At 38.5% G+C, this 15,883-nt stretch overlaps 1 protein-coding gene across 2 annotated transcripts in view; it reads left to right on the top strand.

The window, feature by feature from the left end:
* The window catches only part of smc6 (structural maintenance of chromosomes 6), a 39,025-nt gene extending 24,714 nt beyond the window's left edge, over positions 1–14,311 (top strand). For both annotated transcript variants that reach the window (XM_038299582.1, XM_038299583.1), the window contains exons 18-27: positions 3,766–3,901; positions 4,020–4,100; positions 4,176–4,346; positions 4,482–4,619; positions 4,773–4,918; positions 8,647–8,772; positions 10,080–10,185; positions 12,284–12,436; positions 12,515–12,612; positions 13,565–14,311. In XM_038299582.1, coding sequence (XP_038155510.1) covers positions 3,766–3,901; positions 4,020–4,100; positions 4,176–4,346; positions 4,482–4,619; positions 4,773–4,918; positions 8,647–8,772; positions 10,080–10,185; positions 12,284–12,436; positions 12,515–12,612; positions 13,565–13,661 — 1,252 coding nt within the window. In that variant the 3' untranslated portion in view covers positions 13,662–14,311. The remainder of the gene's footprint in view (positions 1–3,765; positions 3,902–4,019; positions 4,101–4,175; positions 4,347–4,481; positions 4,620–4,772; positions 4,919–8,646; positions 8,773–10,079; positions 10,186–12,283; positions 12,437–12,514; positions 12,613–13,564) is intronic.
* The last annotated feature ends 1,572 nt before the right edge of the window (positions 14,312–15,883 follow it).

The following is a 15,883-nucleotide window of genomic DNA, read 5'->3' as shown; positions in this document are numbered from 1 at the left end:
TTATGAGACGAATGTTTGGTTCTCTGATGTCAGATTCAATCTAGAGGGGTAGATATCTGCTTGTCTTTACAAGTTACTGCATGACTTCTCAGTCTGCTGGTCCAAAGGGGTCTGCTGGCAGATTCTAAAACTCAGAAGGAGATGGTTTAATTTTGCAATATGACAGGATTTGTTGCTCTCAGTGGGCTTAAGCTTGAATATATAGGACTAGTGCCTCTAGTGGCTAAATATGCTGCTTCGATTTGTCTGTGAATATCTCCTTATAAGGGCTATAAAAGGAGCATTACTCTCTCGCTCCATCATGGTGGCAATGATAAAAGTCAGGACTTCCTTTAAATGAATATGACCTACAGGCAGTGTTGGGAAAGTTCTCTTTCTACGTGAATTAGTTCAAAGTTCAGTTCACACATTTTAAAATGAACTAGTTCAGTTGATAGTTCATAATTTAAAATTTTGAACTAGTTCAAAGTTCTTTTTTTCATATATTGCTCAATTACACCATAGCCTACTGTAGAACCACAGACAGCAATTATTTTATCAGTTGTAACACTGAAACTGTGCGTCAGATTTCATCTTCATATCCAGATTTGAATCCTTATCCAACCAGGGTTTACATTAGCATTGAGGGGACAGCATTTCCCCATTGTTGCTTTAACGCTTTGTTGCTGTCCATTCACTTCACACTAGTAGCAGCTGCAGCTTTCACCCCTACAGTATATTCTCAAAAACATCAGGAAAAATGTGCTGCTTGAATGGTCTTTTTTATGAGGAATTATTAAAAGAAAAAAAGGAAAGTAGTCTTTAAGGTGGAAATGTTTTTTTAATTTTAATATTTTTCCATTTGAAATTCCATTTCAGTACATATGCCGTTTCAGATTTGCTTTGGATGTTACTGAAATGTGGATTTTTTTACTGAAAGCCGGCGGGCAAAGTTTGCAGAGAAATGTCAGATTGTTGCCATCATCCTCACCGACCACCTGGTCATAAACCTGTTTTAAGTGATCATACTGCTGCTTTGTCGCCTCCACGGTCGCCTCCATGCTGCTGTGGCTTCCACGCTGCATTTTGTTTTGATGACGCACGCGGCTGTAGGCTACGACGCTGGTAGCTGGTGTTGCCAGATTGGGTGTTTTTCCCGCTACATATTAAGGCCTGTTTACGGTGTGATTTAGCCGGGGTTTCGCCTGGAGGACTCTATAGACTCTCTATAGAGTCTATAGACTCTATAGACTCTATAAATCTGGCAACCTGTTGAATGAAGTTGAACTGAGAGAGCGTGCCGTTCACAGACACCAGAATGAACAAGTTCACAATAACGTTCATCAGGCAGTAATACAGTACGTTCATTTCAAGTTCGCCCAAAATATGAACGAGTTCATGAACTTACGTTCAATGGACGGCTTCAGGCACAACACTGGCTATAGGTTTAAATGTTTCTAAATGTCCTTAGCCTCCCATCAGGACTGCTTTCAGGGAACATTTCCAAAGTGATGCAGTGCTGTAGTTCTTCAAATGGTTCGTTAGGCAAAAAAAAAAACAAACCCCAAAAACAATTACAGAACACACTTTGAGAGGGGGAAATCTAATCTGCATCTGCTGCCAGTTTTGAACAATTTTTTGTTGTTTTGTTTTTTGACAGATTGAGCCAAGCTAATTTTTTTTCTCTTTACAAATATTTAAATAAAAAAAAATTAACTTAATTACTGTAGGAGGTTTGGATATAACTGGAAAATGTGAGCTCTCAGCTGAGCTTCATTAAAGTATAAACTCTTAAATGGCTTTTATAGCTGTGGTTTTACTATAGACCTGGTTTAAAATTTGTCTATAATTCTTCAATATTTTATTAAAAATCTGTGTCTAGTTGGGACACAAAACAATGTTGATGTTATAACCAGCTGGTCAAATCTACCTTCATTTGTGTGATGTTCAAGAGCAATCAGGGAACCAGTAATGTCCAAGCCTGTAATGGATAGATAGTCTGTCACTGGGAACAAGCAGCACTGCCTGTAGTGAAGCAAGGTTAACGCTACCTCAGGCCCGGAGAGAGATGATCATGAAGGAAAAGGACAAACTTTAGATTATTTACTGTCATCTGAAATCAACAGATAAATGGTTGAAATTTAGATGCACTCAATAGAAAAATTTTAACAAATCCACATTAAAAATGCTTCAGGACCTTTTGAGATTAAAGATATTTTGTGGGATTTTCCTGAATTATTTAAAACACTTAAAAAAATAAATAAATGCACAGTTACAACCCTGTACCCGCTCCTTAGAAGGGAACGCCTATTAAACCTGTGTGAGAGCGTGCACGAGCCCATTTCTCCTCGTGCACAGTCTGTTTAAAAGTTGCTGTTGTCATAGCTCACACAAGCTTACTGTGCACGAACGTCGCCCAAACTCCTAAATCCTTCAATCGTTTTAGAGAGCGGGGAATATATAGTGGACTTTATAACAAACTCTGTTAACTGACCGCTCAGACAGATGATCACTGCTTTTTGATTCCTGTTAGTCACATAACTCCTCCTCCACCGCATGGGGCCTACGTCATCTTTGTTGTGCTGGTGAAGATTCTCAGTCATCCAGGTCGTAGTCATTCTGAAAAAGTTTAAAAAACAATCCACTGGACTTTGTTTCCAAGGTTTGAAGACGTTTCGCTTCCCATCCAGGAAGCTTTCTCAATTCAAAATGTCTAGATTCTCATTGAGTTTGATTTTGCTCTCTCATATAAAGCCTTGTTGGATTTTATAATGGTAGAATCTCAAAAATCAAGATGCCTTCAGATGATTATCTTATCTGCCCACGGATGGGGGGAAAAGCATTTATTTTGACAGATCAAACTGACATGCTGTCCTCAGTACAACGTATCACATCTCATCAGACAATCTCGGCTCATTACCAACTTCTCATTCCATCTCAGGCTGTTTTATAGTCTCAATATCGCACTGTGTGGATGCACATGCACGACGGAATATTGTGTCGCCATCTTACTGGAATTCCCGTGTGCTGGTCAAAGCCAAAGGTTGCTTTGACACTGAAAGAAAGTTTATACAGACGATCTCTGTTTACTCCTAACCTCCTTATATATTATCTAATTGCGTACAAATCAGCCCTTAGAGACCTTGTTGTTTCCAAGACTCATACTTGACCTTCAGCTTTGTTGCTAAGTAAGTATAAGGCCATGAAGGAGGCTATATAAGGCATAAAACTGTTTCAGCAGCCTCAAACTCAATGCGAATCCAGACATTTTGAATTGAGAAAGCTTCCTGGAAACGTCTTCAAGCCTTGGAAACAAAGTCCAGTGGATTGTTTTTTAAACTTTTTCAGAATGTCATCTTTGTTATTAGTCGCCTCTATCAGGTAGCAACAGCCTATGGTGACAGCGGGCCGCTTTGACTGCAAATCCCATAATGCGAGCCAGGAGAGCTCTCCGCGCAAAGCATTCTGGGATATATCTGCCTCTTCTGAGGCCTTTCTTTTTCTCTTATGACCTTTGGCCATTTTAAAAGAACCGCGGTGAGAAAGGAGAGCTTCAATGAGCTCATCACAGATATACGCCTGAAAGTGCGCATTTGCAGGAAAATATAGCTAATGGGACGAGCACATAGGACGGCCTTATGTAAACATATCACCTGAATGATTGACAATTAGGAGGACAACTTATTGAGAAGATCCCCCCTGAAATAAAAGATCGTCCTACATACCTTTAACCTATTATGTTATCACTCCTGTGTGGAGATTTAAAAGATCCTCGTTGTGTGACAGGTTGCTGGAGTCTGAAGTGGAGAATCTTAAAGCTCAGCTGTCCAGGTTTCAGCTTCAGGTGAAATCTGTCACAGAGGATATAGAAAGCATGGAGAGCAACCTGAACAACACCATCAAAACGCTGAAGAAGACTCAGGTCAGTGTGAAGCAACCTGTTGATTTAGTTTTACTTTGCAATAATGACCCTGTTTTTGTTTTCATTCTTTCCTTCTCATCCTTTTTTTATCCGTTTTCTGCTTCGACTGGAATGGCAGGCCTCTATGAATCAGGTTAAAGCATCGATAAGTGAGCTGGAGACCGCTACTGAGGAGCAAAGTGATGACCTCACCTCCTTGGTAATATTAACACTTTAACAGCCAGACATGATCCTCTTGTTTGGTGTCATATCAGAACCTTACATCCTACCATAGGAGGAAGTTGCCCAGGAGAACCAGCAGAAAGTAGAGCTGGAAAAACAGGCTGTTCAGGAAGCAAAGGCAGAATTGGACAAGCAAAGAAAATCATCTGAAGAGGCAGACTCCAAGTACTCCTCTGTAAGAGACAAAATCGATCAGCTGGTAGAGGAAATAGAGCCACTCAAGGTAAATAAAAATGTAAATGCTTTTCCTTGCCACATTCTCTGCTGCTCTTTAGTTGATATAATTTGGATCTTTGTGAATATTTCATCTCGGGATTCTTTTGACAGTAAATAAGATAATTTTTGTTTTGCTGTCCAGGACGAGCAGCTGAAACTGGAGACGGAGTGTGTGAAGCATGAACGCAACCTTAAACTGTTAGAGAAACAACTGAAGACTCACAGGGACAACATCCAGGCCATGAAAAGCATGCTGCTGGAAAGAGAGGAAGAGTTACAGGTGAGCAGAACTCTGCTGGTTTCATCCAACATCACATTCCAATATTTGTTAGTTTATTTCTACAATGGCCTCAATAGCGCCGAGTCAGGACAGGTAACATGTTCACCTGTGAAGAGCAGAACCTTTACCAGAGACGACTTGATGTGTTGACAGGAAAACATAGAGAAAGCCAAACAGATCAGCCCTGAGCGGCAGCCAGTCACATGCAGCACCAAGAGCATCGACGCAGAAATCACACGGCTGAAGAAGAAGCTGAAGGTGTACGAGAGCAACCATGGCGAACAGGAGCAGGTGATCAGGTGAGACGGATCGGCTCTCAGTTAGATAAGAACATCCAGCGGGGAGGGAAGTGGATTGTTCTTTTTGGAGGGATTGAAAGGTTGGTTTTTGTATGTTGTTTTCGTTTAGCTTCGTTTTAGGTTATGTTGAATAAAACAAATTATCACAAGCATGTAGAATATTTAGGCCCTTATGTACTCTCTTTATCCACAAAAGCTTTTAAAACCTCAGCTGTATAAAAATAGTCAAAAAGTCACCATAAACGCTGCCTTATAGCTGCTGCATGCATGTATCTACTGATGTCTCAAAGGCAGCACCTAAAGGGTATAATTGGAAACTTGTAAGGAGGAGGTAACTCACCCAGAGAATCTTTATTAATACTCCTACACAAATGCAATTACATGGGCGGACAATAAAGCAAGAGTAAAGTGGTGCAGAAAAGACCTACAAATATGGCTCTAGCTTTTAAAGCTAGCTCTAGTTGCTACATTTCAGTAGGAAATTATAATTCTCTGCAGACATCAGAGACTTATGGACCTTTAGGGTAATGATGGACTCAGACCTGAATTTTAACAGTCATATTAAGTCCATTACATAAGTGGCCTATTACCATCTGAAAAACATTAATAAAATAAAAAACATAGTGTCTAAACTAGACTTGGAGAGATAAATCCATGCATTTGTCTCCAGCAGGTTAGACTATTGTTCCAAACGAGCTGTTAGACAATAGAGGTTTACCAAAAATGCTGCTGCTCGAGTCAAGACCAGAACGGGGAAATATGACCATATTAGTCCGGTGCTCCGGTCTCTGCACTGGCTTCCTGTGGCTCAGAGGATAGACTTTAAAAAAGCTCTACTTCTGTACAAGTCTTCTCATGGTTTAGCACAAGGGTGCCCAACCTTTTTTAAACCAAGATCTAGTTTTGAAGTTGATGGCATGCCGAGATCATCCAAGCCAAACACAAGGGATGGGCACCATTTGTTTTTTATTTGCACAGGTGGAGAATAAGCAGTAAGTCCAACAAACGAGGAAATTATTAATATAACAAAAAATAGGTTGCAAAAACAGAACTTAACAATCTCATAAGAACTTCACACCATATCTCTATCTGACTCTCACTCCCTCATCGGACTCACCAAAACTCTCCAGACAAAGGCTGTGCAGTCAAAAAATCTAAATAAACCAATTGATACACACAGTTCAGTAGAGAGAAAACCAAAAAACAAAAAACGTTAGACCTGTAAATTAACAGTCATATGTTTATATCACTGTTTAAGATCACGTCAAAGCAGGAAGAAGGAGAAGGGAAGGCCACTATCTCAGAATGATAAACTTCACTGGGCGTTGGCTTTGGCAGAGAAACTGGAAGATTGATTAAAATTCAACAGGAAAACAGATAAAAACAGGAAAATACAAAGTAAAAACTGTGGATGTGAAGATGTAACATACAGCAGAATGGGTTGTTGACTGTTTCAGAAACCCTTTAATTTCGGGCAAAAGTTCCAAAAATCTTTCGAAAAATCTGCCACAGCTCAGCCGCCTGACGTCAGTGTGCAGCAGCAGATCAGTGTGTTCTCCACCTCCCTCCTCGAGCTGGGCACGGAATAAACGCCTCTGAAAACTCCCGACCCAAACAGAGCAAGCGATCTTCATAGCAACGTCCATGACTTGCTTCATATTTAAAATAATGCTGCACAGCTGTTGATGAATGGTGCAGCGGTTGATCCAAAAATCCTGGAAAGTTTCATTCAGCTTGAACAGAGCAACGAATCCAGCAGAGCGCCCAACCATAGATGGAGCCCCATCAGTTGGGATAGATGTCATTATCTCATTATCTCTGCAGATTCCTCTTTAACGTCCCTGGTAACCTAGCAACCGTGGCAAACCATGCCCAGCAATCACCATGCATAAAAAAAGGTTCCCTGCATACTTTTTATTTTTAGTTTTATTAGTATGAAAATAGACGTTGGCCTCTCGTGATCAATGATTTGATTAGTGTTTTTTAAAACTTTTTTTTTGTCATAGCCATAAATAGTTCTACATTGTAAAACTTCTCACGATCGACTGAAGCTCCGCCCGCGATCGACTGGTAGATCGTGATCGACTGGTAGATCGCGATCGACTGGTAGATCGCGATCGACTGGTTGGACACCACTGGTTTAGCACCAAAGTACATCTCTGACCTAGGGATGCACGATATAATCGGCCCCCTATCGGTATCGGCCTTAAAACTGAATATCGGACATCAGCCACCCCACCGATATTTAACCCGATATTTGATCAGCTTCTGAATTTCTAAAGTCTAAAAAAAAAAAATACTTCTTCTTCCTCAAAAACTTCTTTATTACAGACTTAAAAACATCTAAAGACGAGGGAAAAAATATTGATACATTAAAATATCCCAATATCTTCATATGCTGATATATTGCCATTTAAAAACACCATATCAATCTCTTTTACTAATGAAATATTGCTATATGTCATCGTTATGCTACGAAATCCCCCGAAAATTCACCAAATGTTGCCATATTTTTATATGTTGATATATTGACGCGGTATCAATCTATTTTACTAACAAAATCTCAAAAAAATCTTACTAACAGAATTTGCAAAATATCACGAGAGTTTGTAACAGAACGATGAAATTTCACCAGATTTTGAAAGTAAAATAGATCGATACCGCGTTTTTAAAAATCAATTTGATATCAGCATATGAAAATATATTTGAGTATATTATTTTTCAAAGTGTCAGAAATGGATAACAAAACTGCTATTTTCAATGACTACTTATTTTTGTCCAGCTTTAACATCAGTATCGATATCGGTTATCGGCTACATGAGTTTTAAAATATCGGCATATCGGATATCGGCCAAAATCCCAATATCGTGCATCCCTACTCTGACCTGTTAGAGCCGTTAGAACCATCTCGGGCCTTAAGATCCTCAGGGACGGGGTCTCCTGGTGGTTCCTGACTATGTTAAAGTCCAGGTTATAAACATGCATATTTAATGTTGCCTATTGTAATTGATTGTACTTTAACTAGTTTTAATATATTATATGTATTTTTATATCTTTGTATTGTTTGATTTGTTTTATTGTGTTTCTATTGTTGGTGTTGCTGTGAGGCACATTGAGTTGCCTTGTGTTGTATAAATACATTGTCTTGCCTTGCCTTGCCTCTATAAGGTCTGAGCTAAATAGGTCAGGAAAGGACATGAAGACAAAAACAGTTTTTAAGGAGGACAGGAGGCAACAGGTTCTCTTTATTTCTTTTTTCTATTACCAAGACATTAGTGATTGACAGCTATGTTTGTTTTCTCTAGCAGTGATTCCAACTCATGGCTTTCCCAGCAAATCTTTCATTTACTTCTTTCCTCTCTCCTCCAGATGCATTTAAGGAAAGAGGCCTAGTTTCCTAATTTCTGGATCGCAGGAAAGATAGAAACAAGAGAAGCCCCAGAAAAGGAGAAACACCATGTAAAAAACAAAAAACAAAAGCAGCTGTAAGGCACAGAGACAAAACAAAGATAGTCAAACTGGGGTTCACAAGAGAAAAGGCTAAACTAAGAGGAAGAATTAATAGAAGCATCAGTCTCATTGGATAGGCTGAACCTCTGCTGAGTCTCCTTTGTACCTTAATCAAATCTGCCTCTTGGCTATTCCTAAAACATCTCCTGCCCTGGTTTCATGTAGTTTAAGGCAGAGATATTTACGCCGTGCCAACTTCTTCCCTCTGACCTCATTAGGGAGTATGCCGAGGCGCTCTCGCTCTACAAAGAGAAAACCAACCAAGTGAGGGATCTGCGCAAGTTCATCGATCGGCTCAACATCATCATGTCGGACAGGCAGAACAGATACAAAATAATGCGCAGGTGAGAACATTCGTAAAATGTCTGTTTATTGCATTTATGTGACAGAACAACACTAAGTTGGGCAGATTTGTGATGGCTATGGAAAGGATGCACAGCTGCTAACGTTTGAAATGAAACATTAGCATCTTCAAAAAAAAAAACATACATTGACTATATATTATGTGTGTATGTATATATATTAGTGTGTATTGTGTAAAGACCAGTTTCCATGTCTTGCTAGAGACTAGAAGTCTTTAAGTTTATGCTTTCACATCAGAATAGCACGTTCTACAGAAAAAAGCTATTTTTTTACAGCTTTTTTAAGAAGTCAACGTTATAATTACTGATACAAGCAATTTTATACAAAATACACTCCTGGCAAACATTTGTGAATGCTTGAAAACTGTAAATTTAATACCCTGAGGCCCCCAATATGTCAGAAGCAGGCGTTCGGCTCCTTCTCTGTAGATTCTCCACTTGCAGGGGCGGAGCTAGATGGGGGGCCAGGGGTGGCCATGGCCACCCTCAGCCAATCATTGGCCACCCATACCATTTTTTCCCTCTAATACAGACGGTGGCAGCTGTAATGCTCTCAAGTGGAATCTTCTAAGTTATGCAACATTTATAATTTTCATATGTTAACAGTTACTTGATAACAAAAACACTTTGATTACATATGCAAATCAATATACAAAGATTAAAAATGATAAGATAAGAACTAGATTTTGTCTTATGGGGTAGAGAGAAAATTATGTTTCTGCAAGTCATCTATGAGTCTTCTGTGATTTTAGAAATAAATAACTGTTTTAATAATAATTAATCCATTTAATGCACATATTAGTACAGGTAAATATAAATTTTATGCAGAATGATTATTGAAAAAAATAGATAAGTGACGACAATGAATAAGACGTCCACCCCAGAACTTTAACTTAAAGTTAAAGTTCTTAGACATCATGGATGTTTAAATAGTCTATTTGTTAGCAAAGGGTGTAGGAAAGTATAGTTAGTCTTTATTTAGAAAATATGGATGTTGTGGTCGTTCATTTTCAGTTTGGAACGGTGTAGATTGACCCTGAGATTCTGGCGCCTATCCTCTTTCGGCCCCTCCTCAGTGTACATTGGTTATTGCCTGGCCACCCTTATTAAAATGTTCTGGCTACGCCTCTGTCCACTTGATATTCCCCCTTCACAAAACAAAGCCTATTATTTGTATGAAAATGCCTTATTCTCAGTTATTTACTTCTTAGTGTAAGCCTGTCACGTTCTGTAACATCTAATTAAAGGTGAGTTGTTGTTTCTCCTCCTTGTCTCCTGTCCTCTCTAAGGTCCCTCTCGGTGAGGTGTAAGCTGTACTTTAACAACTTCTTGATCAAGATGAACTGCTGTGGCTCCATGATCTTTGACCACAACAACGAGACGCTTTCCATCTCAGTACGTGTCGTTATCTGTTTCTAAAGATCTTTGTTACTCATTGAAAAAACACTGGAAATGTTGAAGGAAAAGGGCAACACATGTAGGCATCATTGGAGCTAGAGTAGAACTAAACAGTTCCAGAGGATTGTTAAATATATATCTTATATATTGATCTGAATTATCCTTTTTAGGTCCTTGACTTGTTTAAAAAAACCTCTTCTAGCTCATTGGCTTAGTTTGTATGTCTGTATGACCATATTTAAATGGAATAATGTAGTTATATCACTTCCAGCTTCGCTAATTAAAGAGATGATGATCTTAAAGGCATAGTGGGGGATGTTCTTTTTTCCAAGTGGATCATCTCGATAAGTGGTCCTTCTGATTGTCAATCATTCTGGTGATATGTTTACGTACATGCTCGTCCCCAGTTAGCTATATTTTTCTTCGTATGCGCACTCTAAGGCGTTTATATGTGGTGAGCTATGGTTTCAGACAGTCATTGAAGCTCTCCTTTCTCACCATGGTTGTTTGAAAATGGCCGAGGGGTCATATGCAGTGTTTTATAGTAACGAAGTAAAAATACTTCACTACTGTACTTGGTGTACTTTATACTTTCCAAGACTATAAATTTCTTTGAGAACTTTCACTTTTACTTCACTACATTTACGAACTTAATTGCATACTCAGATACATTTTCAATGTTTGGTTTAAAAACGAGCGAGAGAAACGCCAGTGTTTTGACCCCACCTACTGACTACGAAGTCGGGTCTTGCCTGGGTTTGTTCAACACCAATAGGATACGCCTGTTTCGCAAAGCCAGTCTAAATTTATGCTACACTTGGCTGTTTATATTATTTTAAGTGAATTTAACCTTCAAAGTTTACCAAAATTCAAACTGCACTTACTTTTTTTTTTTAGATACTTTGCACTACATTACTTGAGTACATCTATTTTTACAGTAATTATTTTACTTAAGTACAAACCATTTCAGATACTTTAAGACTTTTACTCAAGTAACATTTCAGTCAGTGACTTGGACTTTTACCAAAGTCATATTTTGAAGAGGTACTTATACTTTCACTGGACTCCGAGATTTCAGTACTTTATACAACACTGGTCATACGAGTGTCTACAAAGTGTATGTGAAAAAAATAAGGCCTCAGAAAAGGCAGATATTTCCCAGAATGCTTTGCACAGAGAGCTCCCCTCGCAAAGCATTATGGGATTTGCTGTCCCAGCGGCCAGCTGTCGCTACCCGATAGCGGCGACTAATAACAAAGATGGCGCAGGCACCGTGGAGGATTGTGGATTTAAAGTTCACTATATATTCCCGCTCTATACAGTGATTGAGGGATCTAGGGTTTAGGGCGACGTTTGGACACACTAAGCTTGCATGAGCTATGAGAACAGCAACTTTTAAACAGGCCGTGCACGAGCCCATTTCTTCTCGTGCATGCGCTCGCACGCGTTTATCAGGCATTCCCTCTCGGGAGCAGGCACAGGATTGTGCATGTGCATTTTATTTTTTTTTTAAGTGGAGAGGGCGGGTCTTTTACAGGGTTTCCGCGGGTCATTAAAAAAATCATTAAAAGTCATTAAATCATTATTTTCTAAATTAAGGCCTTAATTGACATTAAAATTCATTAAATTTGATAATCGTGGCATTAAAATGGCTTTGGAAAAGAAGCTTGAGGCAGAGAAAAGGCTAGAGAATGGGGAAAAATGCAAATTTGAACTAAAGTGGTGGGAAAACAAGGAACTCGGGACATGGCTGCAGCCTGTCCACGGTGAAGATGACCAAGGATTTTGCTTTGTGTATATATATATATATATATATATATATATATATATATATATATATATATATATATATATATATATATATATATATATATATATATATACATAAGTCATGGGTACTTGTTGATGGCGCTAAGATTATTTCTAAGAACATTAAAAGAGCATTAAAAAGCATTAAATAAGAGTTACTCATTCATGTATAAACCCTGTTTTCTCTTTGTTTTAAAAAAAAAATATGAGAAAATCCTCCACTATACCTTTAAGTAACAAAGTGAAATACATTTTGAAAAATAGTCAGAGCTGTTTTGTCACAAAGGTGAAGCCTCCAGGCAGGGACAAAGATGGCGCGAGTGACATGAGGTCTCTGTCTGGAGGGGAGCGCTCCTTCTCCACCGTCTGCTTCATGCTGTCCCTTTGGGAGATCACAGAATCGCCCTTCAGGTGTCTTGACGAGTTCGACGTCTACATGGTGAGTCCATTACAAATCAGTCTTTCATGTTGAAATCCAAGAAAAGAAGAACAGCTTTTCCATCACTGTTTGCTGCAGGACATGCATAATCGGAGGATCTGCCTGGACCTCCTGTTGGAGCTTTCAGAGCGGCAGCACCTTCGGCAGTTCATCTTCATCACTCCGTTAAACACCAGGTGATGCCTTGTTTCAAAAATCCTTTCTCTTCACTTTATTCTAAGGATTGATAGAAATTCACCTCCGTTTTCTACATGTAGTTTTTCAAAATAATCTATTTTTCTTAATTGAAAAGTACAAAAAAAACGTTCTGCTCCATGACGTCCTAACTAAGACTTCTATTAACCTTCTAACTTCTGTTACTCTTGGCATCATTTTGCATATTTTTAGAGATTCTCTTTCTTTATAAATTAGATGTTTTGCGTTATTAATCATTAGCTGCATCAGTAACATACCAATGGGGAAAACCAGGATATACACACTGCAAAAATGATCTAGAAATAAGTACGGTAAAAAATATCTTAAAGTAAGTGTATTTACCATTAATTCGAGTAGGTAAATAAGATGATTTGCCAATGGATTGATTTTTACTCCTACTTACTAAACTTACTATACTTACTAAAATAAGGTAATTAGATAATATTGACTTAAAACAAGACAATAACATTGTTTTTTTTTATTTTAAACGTAAATCGTCTTGTTCTATTGGCAAAGTATCTCACTTTCCTCATAAATTCAAGAAAAAATTCCCTTATTTGAAGCAAACATGACTTATTTAGAGTTAAATTATTTGCATTGCAGAGTGTTTCGACAGATTTCACTCCACTTGAACTTTTTGACCTTTTTCCACATTTCAGGCTTCAAACATAAAGATAAGAAGCTGTAATTCTTTGTGAAGAATCAACAACATATTGGACACAATCTTGAATTGGAACGAAATTTATGGTGTCCAGGTGTTCAGTAATTTTTACCGAATAAAAACTGTAGCGTGAGGTATAAGCGAATCGTTCAAGGGGGGCGAATACTTTTGCGAGGCTCTGTGGTTCCTGCAGTTTAAACTGCTTCTTTCCCCACAAACTGCTGCCTTAGTTATGTTTGGTACCCGGTAAAAAATTTTTTATTCTCTTCCAGTAACCTCCCCAGAACAGCCCTCATCAAGATCCATCATCTGGGAGATCCTGAACGAGAAGATCGCCACACAAAAGACAAAGATGTGCAGCAAGTGTGATCAGGAAATATTAATACTAATAGTTTGTGTATGGGAGATGCTTAACTTTTAAAATCTGACATTTTTACTGCAGGTGTTTTTATAAATATAGATTTAGATAAATAGACTTTAAATATCTGGTGTAAGAATTTTTTCTCTGTATATAGAAATTTAGATGGAAAACGTTTTATAAAGTTTATGCTATATTTTTATGGTTTTACTTGATGATGTTCACCCATATTTTGTATCAGAAAAGTGTTTTGAGTGTCTGAGAAAAGAGTTTTCACCCTGTTTGTTTAAATGACTATTTATGATATTTTGGCTGATCTATGTTTTATCTGTGGGCCAAACAAGGATTGTAAAATGTCCTTAGATCATGTTTGGGTTCAGCTTTGTAGAATTTTGCATTATGTTAGATTTGCTTTAATGTATTTTAAAATGAGTCTGATTTTCATTATGTCCCACCTCAGATATTCCTTCACGTAGCTGAAACAATGATGCTGTTTACCTTCATCATCCGCCACTCGTTCTTTTTCCTTCCTCCATCTACTTGTGTGATCCCATATTCGTGCTGGCGCTATATGAGGACAGCTAGATGGCCTCGACTTGGAAGGATTTGTAATGCTTCTACTCCTCATCATGTTTAAGAATAAATATTTTTTTTCTCATTTATTCATGAAGATGTAATGTAATAAGATTTCAATCAGCAAGCTGTCCGGTAGTGTGCAGCCACAGGCAGCTCTGTTTCTCTCTGTTCCATGCAGGCTGATAAAACTGCACTTTATCTCACTCCTTATCTAAAGTTTAGCAGTTTTAGTAAATTATATATGATATGCGTGAAATCTAAAACATTTGTTTATGATTTTTATAAATGAGAGGACAGAGTTTCCCACAGTCAGATTTTACTGCTTCACGATCTGACCATTGAGGGTTAGACACTGTGCTGCAAAATGTTCACTCCTTTTATACTTTGGTTAAACAAAAAAATATTATTTTAGTGCAAAAACATTACCGCAGGGTGGCCGCGGGTCCTTAAAATGTCTTAAAAAGTCGTAAATCAATTTTCCTCAAAATAAGGCCATGAAAAGTATTAAATTGTCTTAAATTAATTTTGCATGGGTCTTAAATATTTGTGCGTCATGTCCCCGTGAAAATGCGGGCAGTGTGTTCTGCGAGGTGGAATATTTTTTTCCGGTAGCCCATGCGCTGCATTGTCTATGGTTAGGTCAGAGCTTAGCCTACTGCGCAGCTCTTGATGGCGTAGGCTAAAGCATCCACAGGTAGGCCGAATACAGCACCGATAGCCCCTTGACTACCTTAAACATGGGGAAATGCAAGTTCAATCACAAATGGTTAGAAAAGAATGAATATTCTTGGTTACGGTCGGTGCCTGGCAGCGCTTATGAAGCTAGCTGCATTGTATGTCAGAAGAATTTCAATCTTGGGACAACGGGGATCAGAGCAGTTGAATCTCACGTACAGAGTAAAAAACATGAAGACTATGTACGGTAAAAGCACGCCAGCAGCCTGCAATTGCTAGTTTCTGCTCCACCGTTTCCACCGCAAGCAACGATGTTAACAGTACAACGCTGAATGTTACACTAGGAAATCCACAGCCTGCAACAAGTGTGCCGTCTGAGCTCCCAGCAATTTGTGGCTCCACGCCAACACTCCGAGCAGAGTTGATTTGGGTGCTGAGGACCGTGACAAGCCACCATTCATTCAGGTCTAATGACGGGATTGAAGAACTGTTCAAAGCAATGTTTCCAGATTCGGGGCTTGTACAGCCATTTACTTGTGGAAAAGACAAAACCAGATACATAGCTAAATTTGGATTGGCGCCATATATAAAAAAAGAGCTCATCACCGAAGTCCAAAAATGCAGTGCGTTTGTGCTTATGTTTGTTGTCTTTTCGCATTACACACATTTAACCGATTTTCTTAAACTCAACCGTCATTTTTATTTGTATTTCCATCGTACGTTTGGTCTTAAATTTCATTTAAAAGTGGTATTAAAAGGTCTTAAAAAGTATTAAATTTCACTTGTTTATACTTGTAGACACCCTGGTGCAGCAGATTTTTAATTCAGCTGCTCCCATCAGTACATGAGCAGGTAGAGTCCAACCTTATTGTGAACGCCGCAGAGATTAGTTTTTTGACAACAGCAAACCTACAGAACAGCAGGCAGATGTTAAAGTGATGTTCAGTCCATCATCCTAAAAGTTAACTGCTAACTTTACATA

This window comes from Cyprinodon tularosa, unplaced genomic scaffold, assembly GCF_016077235.1.
Source record: "Cyprinodon tularosa strain WSP-4 unplaced genomic scaffold, ASM1607723v1 ctg430, whole genome shotgun sequence".
Taxonomy (NCBI): Eukaryota; Metazoa; Chordata; class Actinopteri; order Cyprinodontiformes; family Cyprinodontidae; genus Cyprinodon; species Cyprinodon tularosa.
Note: the sequence above shows the minus strand (reverse complement) of the source record. Positions and strands in the feature narration are given on the sequence as shown.